Consider the following 17289-nt stretch of genomic DNA (forward strand, 5'->3'; position numbering starts at 1 on the left):
TCCCCTGGAATGGTAAGTCTGTTTATTGTTATTATTTCATTGTTTTTGTTGCAAAAATCTCGATAGTTGTAAAACAAAGATTAAGCATCCAAACTATCTAGAAAAGTATAAATCACTTGTATAAGCAAGTTGACAAACTGTTTCCAAAATAACAGCACACTCAGAGATAGCTTTGAAAAGCTAGTCCTCCTAAACCTAAACTATTTTCTATAATAACAAAGTATCTGAGGAAGCCAGTACTAGAAGGGAAAAGTTTGACATGGCCTTATTGTTTCAGTCGATTTTTGGTAACTAAATCTTGAATGCGTGAGACAGGTTGCAAAGTAAATAGAAGTATAATGACACAAACAAACTTAAACAGAAGCAACTAGACACACAATGTACATCAGAATAAGGCATGTACTATAACGAAATTCAGCAATAAAAAGAGAAACAAAAGAGATTATTTTCTACGTGGAAAGTGCAAAGATGGAAGACACATACCTTTGCCAATGCAGAACTTATGACTTGAGGAATGGGTTCAGTAGTATCACCAATCCCAAGGCTTATTATTTTTGCATCAGGGAACAATGAGCCTTTAATGACGTCTAGAGTATCACAATATTTTGTAGAATGTCAACTAAGAAAATATGTAACTTTTATCCTTACACATATACTAATTTATCTTTCATAACTTTTAAAGTATTCTAGTGTGATAAAAAAAACGATTTACAAACAAAGAGTAAATCATTATCCTAATATATAAAACTATATTTTATTAATAACATAAACCCAAAGAAGATTTTATTTGATAATAATTATAAATTTATGAATATAATATTTGATGTGAGAGTTAACAAATTGAGTCTAAAATAATTTTGCAATTAGAACACTTAAATAAAATAATTCACAATAGTGTTAACTTCTTTTAGAAAGAAAATTAAATAAATACTATTTTGCCTTAGTTTTTAAGGATGTGTGATTTAAAGTGGTATATAATTTTTGACATTAATTAATTATAAATCTAAAAAAATATATAAAATAATTTAAATTTAAGAAATTAAAATATAAATTTAGAATCAACTCGCAGTGTTACAATACTATTTTATCCTGTTTTTGTTAACTTTTGTTTTGTTTTCCGTTTTGAAGAAGATCTTGTGATACAAGTTCATGATGTTTGTAAATCTTCTTACGAAATGCTGGTTCTACTTTATTGCTTCTTCATGTTTATGTATATTTTACGTCATTTCATGGTTTGATTATTTAGGTTTTTCGTTTGTAGATATCAAAATCCTAAAAAGTTATATTTTTATGCGGTACTGAAAATGTTTAGCATTTTATTTTTACACGGAATGTGGACCCCAAATCCTAGCTATGTAAGTATGTTGTTTTTTATTCTATTGAGACCGATAGCAAAGCCTCTTTGGATGAGTACTTTATAGTTCAATGGTTGTTGCCTCCATTTTTGTAATTAAATGTTCATTTCAACACAATTGTCTATACTTCGAATCCAATGGCTATTTCCTTGTGCCTATGTAATGGGATTTGGATATCTAATTAATCTTCCTCAAGTACAAGTTGGAAACCAGGAAGAAGCACGGTTTTCATTCTTAAAGGGTGGATATGTTCAAGATTTTGAAAATCAAGCTACTTTATATTTCTAGCTTCTATGTTTGCAACTAAGCCTACATTTGTTGTACATTTCCTTCTTCATTCCTGCGTCTCAAAGTTGTGTTTTCCATGCTATCTTAAAGTAACATTGTACCGAGACATCATTATTTGGGTAAAACCTAAATACCCAGAATATTACTCGGAAAATTGTTATTAATAACGCTGACACTTTCCATTGGATTTATTGTTCGATATGCGGTGAAAAGTGTTGTCGTAATAGCATCGTAGTTTAGTGAAATTTGAACAAACCATTGTTTTTTTGAAATTGCAAATGACCATACTAACCTGAATTTGAATTAATGACAATTTAATTTATGACAGTTTGTTCTTGCTCCAGTCACACTTGGTCTTCTTCTCAATACATATGCAAAGGCAATTGTATTTATTCTTTGCTAAAGGGATTGTGAACTGCACTGCTGCTGGTACTGGAGGGATTGTCAATTACATTGTTGTTTCAAGATTCAGATTTGTTGACACAATTTATCAAGTGAAAATGTTGTTGATGAGGTTTCTCTGAACGATGATTTTTGTTAGCATGATTTTGATTAGCTGTTGCAGTAGCCGTTGTAGTTGTGTTGAAATTGATGATATAAGATCGATGAGACTAATGTGACTTTGATTGAGTTGCATTGCAGTTTCAATGACATAAAAAACAATTATTAGTTATGTCTTAGCTTAAATTATAGTTGTGTCTCAAAAATTGAAATCGATGATATAAGGTTGATGAGACTTTAGTTGCAGCCAATGCGACTTCAATTGAAGTTGCATTGCAGTTTTGATTAGAGTTCAATTGTAGACAATGTGACGTCAAGTGTAGTCCATTGCAATTTTGCTATGAATTCAATTGCAGATAATGCGACTTCGATTGTAGTTGCATTGCAGTTTCGATGAGACGTCAATTGCCAACAATGCGACTTCAATCGTAGACAATTGTGAGTTCGATTTTAATTCATTGCAGTTTCGACGAGACTTCAATTACAGACAACGCGACTTCAATTGTAGCATTGAACATTTGGTGAGATTTCAATCACAGACAACATGACTTCAATTGTAGTTCATTACAGTTTCGATGAAACTTCAATCGTCGCAGACAATGTGACTTAGATTGTAGTTGCATTGAAGTTTTAATGAGATTTCAATTGCAGACAATGTGACTTCAATTGTAGTTGCATTGCGGTTTTGATGACATCAAAAACCATTATCAATTTGCAAATGCTAAATTTTGTTGGGAAGTTTTTCACTATGGAGCATTGAACATTGTGGGACTTATTCTTTTGGATCAACACCTTTGTGAGAGACACCACTTGATACATTCTTAACACTCTCATTCAAGTGTGAGTCCACAATGCTCCCCCTAAAGTGGAAGTTCTTTTTACTTCCACAAACTATTGTACCGCACGGAACGTATCTTATTCACCATCTTAACGTCTTTGACACTCTTCAATTGAACGTTTCTTATTCACCACCCTTGTGGCGCCATTGATTTTTGATACAAGTAAGTTGGTCTCTCTCTCGAACCAAAGCGAAAAGCTCATGATACCAGTTGTTGGGGGAGTCTTTTACTAGGAAACATTGAATATTGTGGGACTTTTTCTTTTGGAGCAACACTGCATATTCATCTAAAACCTGAAGGTAGTAGGTGGGTAGGTTCTCTCACTTATAAATGATAAAGTCTCCACATTTTCAACCAATATGAGACTATTAGTAACATTATTCACACTTGATACATTCTCAACATGTTTTTCATATAGTGTCTGTTCTGGACTGGGCCACGACGCTTAGCACGGCGCGGCCCAATGCTCGCCAAGCCCACGTCCAAACGACCGTATCCAAGCGACCACGAGGACACGTCAGGTGAACGACCGTCCGCCCGGAGAATGTCTCCCCGGCCCCTTAAATACGTGTCGGACAACGAGCGGGTCCTCCTCATATGATCTCCATCCACTCATCGTCAACCCACGCCGCGGGCACCTAAGTTGTGTCGGGCAGAGCCATAACGGCATCTCACTCACCACGTCACCCAACTCCCCTATATTGTCTCCTTAGGGATAGGGGCAGTTGGACCAGGGGGCAGACCTTGGTCTAGGTCTTAACGCTTCTTACGCGTCCCCTGGCAGCTCCTCCTTGGGCCTAGCTAATCCAGCCCATTAGGAGCCTTGGCCCAGCGCTGGGGGCTCAATATAAATACCCCTTTCATGGCAAAGGGGCAGGTATTCTAACTCACACTCTGATAATCTCATTCTGTACCTTTTCTGACTTAAGCGTTGGAGCACCTTGCAGGTACACCCCCCTCTCATTTCATTCTCCGGCCCATTCACCAAGACCTTGGAAGGCCCTCCTGATCAGGTGAGATCAGTGGCGCCGTCTGTGGGAACTAGCTATCCCCATCTTCATCAAACGAGGATCAAAAGCTCATTTGTTTCTGTCCTTCCAACATGGCCGGAGAACAACATAGCGATCACAGCCGTCCCCTCGTCAACTACAATATGGACGACGGCCCGCCATCCCATGAAGCGGACGTTCGGGACGGTCATCCATCCACCCCGTCTCCAGAGCCCCAAAACAACGGAGATGCCTCTCACGCCCACAATTTAGGGGCAGAGACATTTCATCCCATTCCCGTTCCCGTTGAAGGAGACGCCGTAATGATTGCCATGGTGAATGCCCTCAATCAAGCCGGTTCTATGCTCCACCAGCAGCACGAACGAATCACGGCCCTCGAAGCCGAACGACAAGAAGCCCGGCCCCAGCCGGTGAGTAGGATACAACAACGTTCGGAGCCAACGAAGAAGCGAGGACGTCGCTCTCCCGAACCCTACGCCAGCAGGGCACGCGCCCGTCGTGACGGTGGTCGAGCGAGAACATCACCAAGGCGCGGGCACAGCCCCGACAACAACGAACTGTCTCCCTTAAGGAGCGATGAGGAAGATTTGCATTGCCCCCTATCTCGGGCAATAATGGAGGCCCCGCTCCCCAAAGGCATGGAGAAACCGCCAAACCTAGCTGTGTACGACGGGACTACAGATCCCGACGATCACGTCGACAACGTCAACGCGATGCTCGACTACCGCAATGATATAACCGGGCACCTCAAATGCCGACTGTTCTCAACGACCCTCAGGAAAGGGGCCATGGCCTGGTACAAAAGCTTGGCCCCTGAGTCCATTACGTCATGGAGAGTCATGAGGTCCATGTTCACCCGGCACTTTACAGCTTCCCGTCGTCACCCCAAGACTGAGGCGACCCTTGAAGCCATAGTGCAGAAGAAGAATGAAACACTGCGCTCATACATCGAGCGATTCAACCAGGAAGCTGTCGAGGTAGATACCACCGAGCACATGAAGAAGTATCTCCTCGAGAGAGGTCTCTTACCCGGCAGTGAACTTAGCAGAGCCGTAGGGATCGAGCCTCCCCGCACCTTAAACGAGCTCCTGCATAAAGCCCAGGCCTACATCAGATACGAGGAAAAGCAGGTGGCACACAATGCCCGCAGCGGACGTAACGCTGGGGAGACCGAGCACTCAAAACGCGAGGACACGAGCATTTCCCGTCGCAACGGAGACAAACGAAGAGAAGAAAGACCTCGCGAGCTCCGGGAAGGAAGAGGCCCCGCGGGCAGATATAGCGAGTACACCTTACTGACAGCTCCTCGAGAGCGTATCCTCGCAGAATGTATCAACTCTGAATTTAAGCAGGGCAGGGTCAGGTTCCCAAAACCGTCTGCACCAAAGCCCCACACCGACAAATCAAAGTACTGCCGGTTCCACAGAAGTCACGGGCACGTGACCGAAGACTGCGTCCACCTGAAAGATGCGATTGAAATTTTAATCCAAGAAGGGCACCTGAAGCAGTACACGAGGAAGAACGAAGCTCCCAGACACGACGAGCCAGAGAAGAAGAGACCCCGGGAAAACACACCCCCTAACAACTCTCCCTATCAAGTGGCCCTCTGCGTGTCACGACCGGAAGATTTCTTCCTCCCCGAACCATTACCCGAGGGCAAGATCACTGCACTCAGCCCCTGGGAAGACTTCCCTACCACACTGGTGATATCAGGAGGAGGAACTAACGGGGAATCCGCGGCCCTCTCCGTCAAACGTAAGTTCGACGAACTCCTACTGACTGCCCCCGAGCAGAAAGCGACATTGACAAAATACCGGGGAAAATCCAACCCAATATCCTTCTTCCTGGAGGAACTCCCGGGCGGATCCCCGAACTCGGCCATCCCACTATTGATAAGAGCAAAGATGGCCCGATTCGACGTACGACGCATCCTGGTCGACGAAGGCAGCTCAGTGGATATCATGTACGTCCACCTCTTCAAGACTCTGAAGCTAGACAAGACCAACTTAGCCCCCTACGTCGGATCAGATCTCCAAGGATTCAACGGAGCAACAACCAGACCGTGGGGATATGTTGAGCTCCTCGTCACTTTCGGCGAACAAGAAACGGCCAGGGAAATCAAAATCCAATTCCTGGTCGTAGACTGTCCGTCTCTCTACAATTGCATCTTTGGACGCCCGACACTGGCCGAACTCACTGCGGTCCCATCCACCGTCCACCTGAAGATGAAATACTACACCAAATTGGGACGTGTGGTCACCGTCCATGGTGACATCGAAGCAGCCCGACGATGCTACGACGCCGCAGTAAAAGGACAGGCCGTAGTCAGCACGAAGAGCAACTGCAACAACAAAAAACTCAAGACCGAGGATCCTGCCCGAGGAGTCAACGCCATCGACCTCGACTGTCGCATCGGGCTGGACGAGACCGAAGAGGGGAGGTTCCCCAAGGAACGCTCTCTCGAACACCCGGTCCGACCAATCCCCGACGGGGAGTTCGAACTCATTCCTCTTGGGGACGATCCGGAAAGGACGGTGAAGATAGGTAAGGGACTACCCGAGGAAACAAGAGAAGAGCTAGTAGCATGCCTCAAAGAGAACTCCGACCTCTTCGCGTGGAATGCCGCAGAAATGCCCGGGCTGGACCCCGAGATCGCGTGTCATAAGCTAGCTGTAGACCGGGCAGCCAAGCCCATAGCACAGCGTAGACGCAAGCAATCGCCCGAAAAGGCAGAGGCTGCCGAGCGAGCTGTAAAAGACCTCTTAGAGGCAAATTTTATTTCTGAAGCCCAGTACACAACCTGGCTCTCTAATGTAGTCCTCGTTAAGAAAAATAATGGAAAATGGCGTATGTGTGTTGATTATACTGATCTTAATAGGGCTTGCCCGAAAGATGCTTTCCCCCTCCCTAATATAGACTCGCTCGTTGACAACTCTGCAGGTTTTAAACTCTTGTCCTTCATGGACGCATATAGTGGATACAACCAGATCCCTATGTCGCCCGCAGACAAGAAACACACAGCGTTCATGACCCCAACGGGCAATTACTATTACAACGTGATGCCGTTTGGGCTCAAGAACGCTGGCGCTACATACCAACGCATGATGAACAAAGTCTTCAAGGACGAAATAGGGGACATGCTCGAAGTATACATGGACGACATGATCGTCAAATCACACGAGGAGATAACCCATGCTCGACACCTTACGAAGGTATTCGAGCAGGCGAGACAGTGTAAAATGAGGTTCAACCCCGAGAAATGCACGTTCGGAGTCCGGGCAGGCAAGTTCCTCGGTTTCTATCTCACCGAAAGAGGGATCGAGGCCAACCCCGACAAATGCCGGGCATTCTCGGAGTTTCCGACCCCGAAAACCAAAAAATCGATCCAGTCACTCAATGGAGTGCTCGCCTCACTCTCCCGTTTCATCGCCAAGTCCGCCCAGCACGCGTTGCCGTTCTTCAGACTCCTTCGCAAAGAGGCTACCTTCGACTGGACCGATGAATGCGAGCAAGCGCTACTCCATCTAAAGAAGGTTCTGTCCCAACCCCCGGTCTTATCACGGCCATCAGAAAAGGAAACCCTATACTTATACCTATCCGTGGCAACCGAGGCCGTCAGCGCCGTTCTAATAAGAGAAACCGACGAAGGACAAAAACCCATCTATTTTACGAGTAAAGCACTCCAAGGTCCCGAGCTCCGATATCAGCAAATCGAAAAGGTCGCCCTGGCCCTCATCAACACAGCAAGGAGACTACGATATTACTTCCTCGCACACACGATAAAGGTGAGGACCGACCAGCCAATCAAACAGCTGCTCGGGCGCCCGGATATGGCCGGGAGGATGCTCAAGTGGTCCCTAGAACTCTCCGAATTCGACATACAATACGAAAATAGAAAAGCCTTGAAAGCTCAGGCACTGGCCGACTTCGTCGCGGAGATGACCCACTGCCCGACTCCAGCAGAAAGCGCCCACAAATGGACGATCTTCGTCGATGGCGCCTCTAGCACATCAGGCAGCGGGGCCGGGATCATCCTCGAAAATGAAGAAGGGATCCTGATAGAGGTATCATTAGCGCTAGCGTTCCCAACATCAAACAACCAAGCCGAATACGAAGCCTTCCTCGCAGGCCTGAGGTTAGCCGAGGACCTAGGAGCAAAAGAGGTAAAAATATCCACCGACTCCCAGCTCGTGGCCTCACAAGTGCGAGGAGAATACCAAACCAAGAACGACAACCTCCTCGAGTACTTGTCCCTCGTCAAAGAAAAACTTGATAGATTTGAAAAATGGGAAGTTCAACACATACCCCGCGAGCACAACACACGGGCAGACGTTCTCTCCAAACTAGCCAGCACGAGGAAAAAGGGTGGGAATAAATCAGTAATCCAAGAAATCCTCCCTCGGCCCAGCATCAACAAACTACCGCCTCCACTCGAGGTCAACGCTATTGGAGATGCCCACTGTTGGATGACACCCATCTACAATTACCTCACACGAGACGAACTCCCGGCTGACCCGAAAGAGGCGACCACTGTCAAACGACGCGCATGCTCGTACGTACTCCTCGAAGGCAAACTCTACCGGAGAGGATTCTCCATCCCACTACTCAAATGCGTCGAGGAAGAGAAAGTCCCCGACATACTCGGAGAGATACACCGGGGAATTAACGCTCAACACCTCGGCGGACGATCGCTCGCACGAAAAGCCCTTCGAGCAGGCTACTACTGGCCGACCATGCAAAACGATTCGAAAGAGCACGTCAAAAGATGTGACAAATGCCAACGACATGCCGACATGCACCTCGCACCCCCGAACGACCTCAAATCGCTGTCTTCCCCATGGCCCTTCGCGTGGTGGGGCATGGACATCCTCGGGCCCTTCGTCACCGGATCATATCAGAATAAATACCTCATCGTCGGGGTGGATTACTTCACCAAATGGATCGAGGCGGAGGCACTGGCTAAAATAACCGCGCAGAACATTCTCCGGTTCTTCAAACGCAACATCCTCGCTCGGTTCGGTATACCCCAGGCACTTGTCACAGACAACGGGACACAATTCACGGACGGAGGATTCCAGGACTTCATCGCCAGCCTGGGCACCACACAACATTTCACGTCTGTCGAGCATCCGCAGACGAACGGGCAGGCAGAGGCGGCCAACAGGGTAATCTTACGTGGCCTCAAACGCAGACTCGGCGAGGCAAAGAGGGCATGGGTCGAGGAGCTACATAGCGTCCTATGGGCCTACCGCACGACACCGCATTCTACCACCGGGGAAACCCCGTTCCGACTAACTTACGGCACCGAGGCAGTCATCCCGGTGGAGATACGGACGCCAACGAGGAGGACGGAGGAGCCCCTAGACGAGGAAATGAACGATGAGACCCTTAGAGCCGAGCTCGACCTAGTCGATGAGATACGTTCCGAAGCAGCTCTCCGGGAAACAACCCTCAAACAAAAAATAGCACTACGCCATGACGCGAAAGTCATAAAAAAAGAGTTCCAGGTCGGCACCCTGGTCCTCAGAAGAAACCAGAAAAACCCGAGAGAGGGCAAACTGGCGGCCAACTGGGAAGGCCCTTACCGCGTCCGCGACAAAACGAGCAACGGGGCCTATTACCTAGAAAACCTACAAGGAGAACAACTCGCTCGACCATGGAACGCAGAAAAACTTAGACAATATTACAGCTAAGTACGCCACGGGGAGACGTGGCAGGTACGGCCACGCTCTTCGTCCCCAAAACCCCAGGGAGGAACCACGAGACCCGGGAACGATCCGGGGTCACATAACAAACACAACCCTCCCCGACGGTTGGGATCTTGACCAAGACCCAACGTCGAAGTACCAAGACTGGCAGGGCACCCAGCTCGCGATGGGAGGACCCAAGCCTCGGGACCAGGGTTCGAACAACGGACCCGGGCTTCGATACCCACGGGCACAAAGCCCGACACTTCGTCGGTTCCCTAAACCGAGGAGATTAACAAAGTCGAGCAGAGTACGAATTCATGCAAACAAGTATCAAACACAAACGAGCACAATGAACGGTAACGAAAATATTCATACATTAGAAACGACAAAAGCGGCCGAAGCCAAGTACGCCCGAAGGCCATATTACAACGCCCGAAGGCCAAAATACATAAGGCACGCAGGCCATGATAAGAAAAACATATAAACTAAGACTCCGCTCGGAGCTCCTCTTCATCCTCTTCTTCTTCTTCTCCCCCCAGCTCCTCCTCCACTTCAAACGGGCAGATGATCTCACCATCCCGGACGCAGCAGTTATAGGCCGACCCTTCCGTCACCAACTCAGGGTTCAGAAGCCCGAGCTGCTCGACAGCATTGTCGAAACCCTCTTTGAAGCAGGCCACAAGATCTTGGTTGAGAGTCCGAATATGCCCTAGCAGCTCACCGCGCGAGCCAAGGGCGCGTTCCTCCTCGGTCTCATCTGCCAAAGGACGGACCTTTCCCTCGAGAGACTCAACCTGAGCCCGTAGGTAGGCGTTGTCCTCGGTCAGCTTCTGATGGTCGACCACCTGCTCTTCCAGGCTCGCCTTAGCAGCCTTCAACTGGTCCCTCTCCTTTTCCACCTCCTCCAGCTTCTGGCGCAGCCCTTCCTGCAGCTGATGCTCTTCTTTGTAGTCCGACAGATCTTGAGATAGTCTTTCCTTCTCTGTCCGAACCTGCAAAAGGGTTTCCTCCAGCGAGGCGGTGGAGACCGAAGTGTCGGTCAGAACCATGGCCGTCTCCATCACCCGGATGACGGCAGCAATATCCCTGGCCAGATCTTTCCTCCGGGCAGCAACATCCTGGTCCAGAATAGCCTTGGCCTCAGGCGCAGGCACAGCAATCGACTCCTCGGCCTTGAAGAACGACCGTTCCACATAGCAGGGAGGCAGAAGATAGCTGCCCGGTCCATGCGAACCTCCTGGAGACGACCTGGTAAGGGCCCCAGCCGGACGCTTCCGTTTATGGAGGGGAGAAGCCGCTGGCGACGGACTGCTATCAGGAATGGTGATCGGGTTAGATCGAGGAGGGGAGGAAGGAATCACGCTCGCCGCCTGCGAGGGACCGACCCCGGCATCGCCAGCAGTCTCCGAGACACGGGCCACAGTTTTCTTCTTCTTCTTGGGCACCCGGTCAGGAGCGCCGACCTGATTCGCTAGCTTCAGCACCCGATCACGAGCATTGGGCATGGCACCTGCAAGTAAATTACACACAAACATTAGCGACCGAAGTCATAAACAGAAATAAAAAGCTAAACAAAGTCTGCCTACTCAATAACGCCAGAGCTTCCTCCTCGGTATCACACTCGAGCAGAGCCTTCGTATTGATATAACGCGTCTCGGTGATTAGCTCCCCGGCCTCATCCAGGTAGGGCACGCCCTGTCGATTCGCCCAGAACGCCAAGCTGAAGCTCTGCACGTAATCGACCAGCTTCTTGTACGCGAGCCTATCCTCCTCGCCGAGCATCGCGTACTTGACCCGGTAATGCGCCGTGGAGAGATCGAAATGATCACGCTGCCACCTCAGCGGTATCTTCGACATCAGCGTCTCCTCCCCGTTGGGTTCCCGTTGATAGTAGTATATAGAGTGAAGGGCAGCCCGGGTAATCGGCATCACCACGTACCACCGGCTTTTGAAATGGCGAACAGAATCCTCGTACGTCTTGAACAGACGCACGGGCTGCTTGAAAGAAACCCAACTGTGGCGACCACGGGAACCGGACCTCTGGAGATGGAAGACGTGGAAGAAGAGAGCCCGGGTGCAACCAATGCCGAGGAACTGGCAAACTAACTCGAATGCCCGCATAAATGCGAGGGCATTAGGATGTAGTTGGGACGGCGCCAGCCGGAGCCACTTGAAGACCGACATCTGGAAGGAGTTGAAGGGCAGTCTGATCCCCGCCTCACGAAAAGCAAATTCATACATGGTGAACTGCTTCCCCGGGAAATGATGACAAATGCGGTCTTCTTCCTTGGGGGCGCAGCAATACCAGTTTGGTGGATCCTCCCGGCTTATGGTCTCGACCATAGCGTGAGCAGTAATGGCCTCGTCACAGAAGTCGGATTCCTCCTCCAAGGGCTCGTCCGCAACCCATGAGAAGTCGACCTGCCCGGAAGAGGAGGCGTGTTCGGTACCATCTCGGACACTCCCATCCCCGACAGGGAGACGAGCGATTGTCGCGTCTTCGGTGGAGGACCCAGAATCTTCCTTCCTCGGTCGTAAGCGCCCGGTAGCACCTGAAACGCAGACAGAAAGAGTGAATTCGACGTCATATCAAATCCACCCTTCCACCGCAGGTCAAGTGAAAGGGCGTAGCGGCGACGGACACTAACCGTGCTCAACTCGGTGGCGCGCGCACTCTATGGAGACCGGGCATAAACTTCATACAGCCTATGCAAGTATTGCCCAGCATATGAAGTTTATGCCCGGTACAGTAGGATCCCAACCCTATTTTCTACCACCTAATGTACACCTACAGTCCACTACACTGTTCCCAAGTTAAACCTAACCACATTTCTACAACATTATCATGCGTTTGACAGAAAACAACAAGGAAAAAGAATGGGTCACAGTGGAAAATCGTACCTGACATAGTTAAGTTGAAAGGGTACGGTGGTGTCCGAGCAGAAGACGGTGGTTCAGATAGGAGGACGGGCGGAGACGGCGATCCAGACGGTTGAGCAAGCAAACGAGAGATCTCCGGTGAACGTATGAGCGAGAAAAAAAGGTAGAAATGAAGTTACTCAACCCCTTTTTATAGGGCTTGGCACGTGGACCAACACGCTAGGTCATCATTGCCTAGCCTGCCTACGCCGTCTTTGCGCGCGAAACGAAGCGACGCCACTAATCGTGAGACACGTCTATCAAAGATAAGAAGCTGAAACGACCCGAGCACCTGTCCGTCTCCTCGACTCACCAAGACGCCTCCTCCCCGCGCCATACCCACGTTTACTACAAGGAAGGAGCAGATCAACCGATCACCTCCATCCCCGACATTCCCGGAGAAATGTCAGTCATGAATAGGTCTGTTACGACCTCACCTGTCTAACGATCAAGCTTCCCCATCGTCTCGGGGAACCCTTAGTTGAAACATAAGTCATCTCTCTGGCTCAGAGACTCGACTTGGGGGGCTCCTGTTCTGGACTGGGCCACGACGCTTAGCACGGCGCGGCCCAATGCTCGCCAAGCCCACGTCCAAACGACCGTATCCAAGCGACCACGAGGACACGTCAGGTGAACGACCGTCCGCCCGGAGAATGTCTCCCCGGCCCCTTAAATACGTGTCGGACAACGAGCGGGTCCTCCTCATATGATCTCCATCCACTCATCGTCAACCCACGCCGCGGGCACCTAAGTTGTGTCGGGCAGAGCCATAACGGCATCTCACTCACCACGTCACCCAACTCCCCTATATTGTCTCCTTAGGGATAGGGGCAGTTGGACCAGGGGGCAGACCTTGGTCTAGGTCTTAACGCTTCTTACGCGTCCCCTGGCAGCTCCTCCTTGGGCCTAGCTAATCCAGCCCATTAGGAGCCTTGGCCCAGCGCTGGGGGCTCAATATAAATACCCCTTTCATGGCAAAGGGGCAGGTATTCTAACTCACACTCTGATAATCTCATTCTGTACCTTTTCTGACTTAAGCGTTGGAGCACCTTGCAGGTACACCCCCCTCTCATTTCATTCTCCGGCCCATTCACCAAGACCTTGGAAGGCCCTCCTGATCAGGTGAGATCAGTGTCGATCGTCAGAAACTGGTCTTGGCGATAGTAGGGATATCGAGCAGGTTCACTCATTGTTGTCTTTACTTCTTTACTTGTTTTAGGATAAACAATTTAATTAAGTGCTTCTTAAATAATTACTTATCATATGAGCATTTATGTATTATATATTTCTATTAGTGCTTCTTAATTAAGTTGCTTTCTTTAGTTTAATGTAATGGAATGTAATGATTATTATAAAGAAACAAAATCGCTACATTTACCTTCTGGATGAACAACTTAATTATAGTAAGTTATTCTTGAATAACTATTTCTATAATCATGGAGAGAATATGATCACATTGTTATTTTATATAAGTTTTAAGGTGTTCTCCTGAGCTTTAAGATAAGTTGTAAGTAATTTGGAAACAAGTTCTGGATATATCATAATCTATTTTCATTGTTTAATTAGTATACTTTGAATTAATATGAATGATTTCAGAACTATTTATATTGTTTAAATTTTTTCACTACCATATTGATCAAGTATCAAATAAATCATGTATCTTTAGTATAAAGTATTGATATTTTTAATGTATACTAAATAATATTTATAGAGTAGATAATGTGTATGAATGTATGATATATTTTTTTACTTAATTATCATTTTGAAATATAAATACATTTAATAATTACATTTTCAAATTTAAAAACAAATTACATGTATTAAAAGAAATATATTTAACAACATAATAAGAAATTACATTTTAAACTTTAAAGTTTTATATTTAAAATAAATATATATTCAAAAAAAGTTTTATAGTTAAGAATAGAATAAATAATAATATTATGTTACAATTTTAATCGAGATGTGTTTTAATGAATCGTTTTTTATATATTAAATTAATATAAAAAATTGATTAAATTGTATATTATACAAAAGTAAATATCATCTTTACCTGGACAAAAATGGCGGTGCGTACAAAAAGATAAAAAATTTAAATTACAGTGTCTATCACAAAAATATCATAAAATATATTTTAGTTTGTCAAATAAAAAAAAGACTAGAATATACATATTTGTTAAACTCTTGTCAGATATGTTTAAAATATAATAATTGATAAGTATAGTTTAATTGAAAAAGATGTGCATTAATTAAAAATATTTCTTTTAATAAAAAAAATAAGATTAAATATTATTCAAATATTTATATATGAAAATAACTTTATTATAGATTCAAATATTTTTATATATTGAGACAACTTTATTATTGATTCAAATATTTTTATATATGGGAACAATTTTATTATTGATTCAAATATTTTTATAAACGGAAATAATTTTATTACTTATTCAAATATTGAATAATAAAAATTTATCTGTCATTTTTTTCAAATATGTGAAAAAATTAAGGGAGTTTTAAAAAGATTGAGTAGATATTCTAAAATTACATTCTTTCTTATAAAATAATTGTTTTTGTAAAAAGACTAAAACGACATATTTATTTAATACAAATTTCAATAGTTTTTATTTTTAATCATATTATTCATAATAGTGTTGTTTTCATATTACTATTTCAACTTAAAGTTACTATTATTCTTACATTTTTTTTCTTTTTTTCGACTTCCTATTTTTCAAAACCATATTCGGCCAAAAATGGCAACTCGTGCATAAGCAATTATTGTTAGAGTTAATTCATTTTTAGAAATTTGTAGATAAATTTTGTTAGAGGGTACTTTAATATTTTCATTAAATCTCAGATGTATTTAAACAAGTAAATGATATGAACAAATAGTATCATTATTCCTTTTGCAGTTTGTATAGAGTAGCAGAGCAGCGTGTGTGTGCAACCATTTATAATTGTTTTAGAGTAGTGGAAGTTTGTTATTATTCTCTCTTGTTTCCATTGTTCATCTTTAGCACCTTGTGCACCAATAGTTGGTATCAGAACTTCGGTTCAGATCCACAAGGAAACACAACGGGAAATACGAGTTAAACGGTGAGGCGTTGTGTGATTGATTTTTGTTCGGAGAATTCGTGTTGAATTTCTGATCAGAATAGTAGGATCACATATCTTGATTCTGCGGGATTGGGAAACACTGTATTTATGTGAGATATGAGTGTATTGCACAAGGTTGAAGATGAAAGAAAATGGTAATCTGAGTACCAAACTTCTAGTGTTCGATGGCAAGAACTTGAATCGTTGGATGATTCAGATGCTTGTGTTGTCTGGAGCTCAAAATGTTCTTGATCTCGTCAACGATGGTTACACTCCACTTTTAGAAAATGTAATTGATGCGCAAAGAATTACTCAACGTGATATGAGGAAGAAGGATCAGAAGTCGTTGTTCGACAATGGTGAATGTGTTTGATAAAATTGTTAATCCGACGATGGTGAAAGTTGCATGGGACACACTGGTGCGGTGCTACGGCGGTGATGCATCAATGAAGAAGGTGAAGCTCCAGTCTCTATGTAAGCAGTATGAGAATCTCAGCATGAAGAATAATGAGAAGGTACTTGACTACATCTTCAGAGTCATTCTGATCACAAATAAGATAAAGTCGTGTGGAGAAACTCTCTATGAAGAAATTATCATTGAGAAGGTACTTAGATCTCTTACTCCTCAGTTTGATTATATTATTGTAGCAATTGAACATTCTAAGGATCTGAGCACCATGAGAATAGAAGAGCTGCAAAGCAGTCTAGATGCGCAATAGTTGCGTCTGACTGAAAGAACCTCTAAGAGAGAGGTAGAGTAGGCTCTAAAAGTTTCTTTTGTCAAGAAAGACCAGAAGCAGTCTTGGTCAGAAGCCAAGAAAAGATATGGTAGCTCTCAAAAGTCAGAAACCTCAACTTCTGGGAGTCAAAAGGGAAAGGAGAAGTATGACAACAGAAAAGTTCAATGTTACTGTTGTTAGAACTTTTGCCACTTCGTTGTAGATTGTTGGTCAAACAAGGAGAGAAAATCAGAAGAAGTGAACATAGCCAGAAGTTCTGATGATGAACATGTGTTATTAATGGCTTTTGACTCTGATAGTGCGTCTCTAGAAGACTAGTGGTATATGGACATTGATTGTTCAAACCATCTTATTGGAAATAAGAAATAGTTGGTTGATTTTGACACTAGGAAGAGGACCAAGATCAGATGTGTTAATGATAAGTATCTGAATGCTTAAGGAATGGGGAATGTTAGAGTGATTTTGAATAATGGCAAATCTGCATTAATTCAGAACGTCTAGTATGTTCTTGGCATGAAGAGCAATCTGATGAGTGTAGGTCAATTAATTGAAAATGGATTCTTAGTTACCATGAAGGACACTCTTTTGAAGTTGTCTGATTGTAATCAGAAGCTAGTTATGAAGTTTGAACAGGGAAAGAGTAGAACATTCAAGGGTAATGTTAAAACTGCAGACTCTGAATGCCTTAGCGCGACAAGTATTGTGAAGGAAAGTGAGTTATAGCACAAAAAATTTGGTCATTTGAATTTCAGAAGCTTAGGGCGTCTGAGTTCAAAGAAACTGGTACGTGAAATTCCTGCAATTAAGAAACCAGAAAAGTAATGCATTATGTGTATGAGAGAGAAGCAACCAAG

At 44.9% G+C, this 17289-nt stretch overlaps 1 protein-coding gene across 1 annotated transcript; it reads left to right on the top strand.

Moving 5' to 3' along the window:
- The first annotated feature begins 4085 nt into the window (after positions 1-4085).
- On the top strand, positions 4086-9686 carry LOC127104866 (uncharacterized). Its single transcript, XM_051042012.1, has 2 exons — positions 4086-8156; positions 9024-9686. Exons 1-2 carry the CDS (start codon positions 4086-4088, stop codon positions 9684-9686), a joined length of 4734 nt encoding a protein of 1577 aa, XP_050897969.1.
- Positions 9687-17289: the final 7603 nt, after the last annotated feature.

The sequence above is a fragment of the Lathyrus oleraceus genome, chromosome 7 (assembly GCF_024323335.1).
Source record: "Lathyrus oleraceus cultivar Zhongwan6 chromosome 7, CAAS_Psat_ZW6_1.0, whole genome shotgun sequence".
NCBI lineage: Eukaryota > Viridiplantae > Streptophyta > Magnoliopsida > Fabales > Fabaceae > Lathyrus > Lathyrus oleraceus.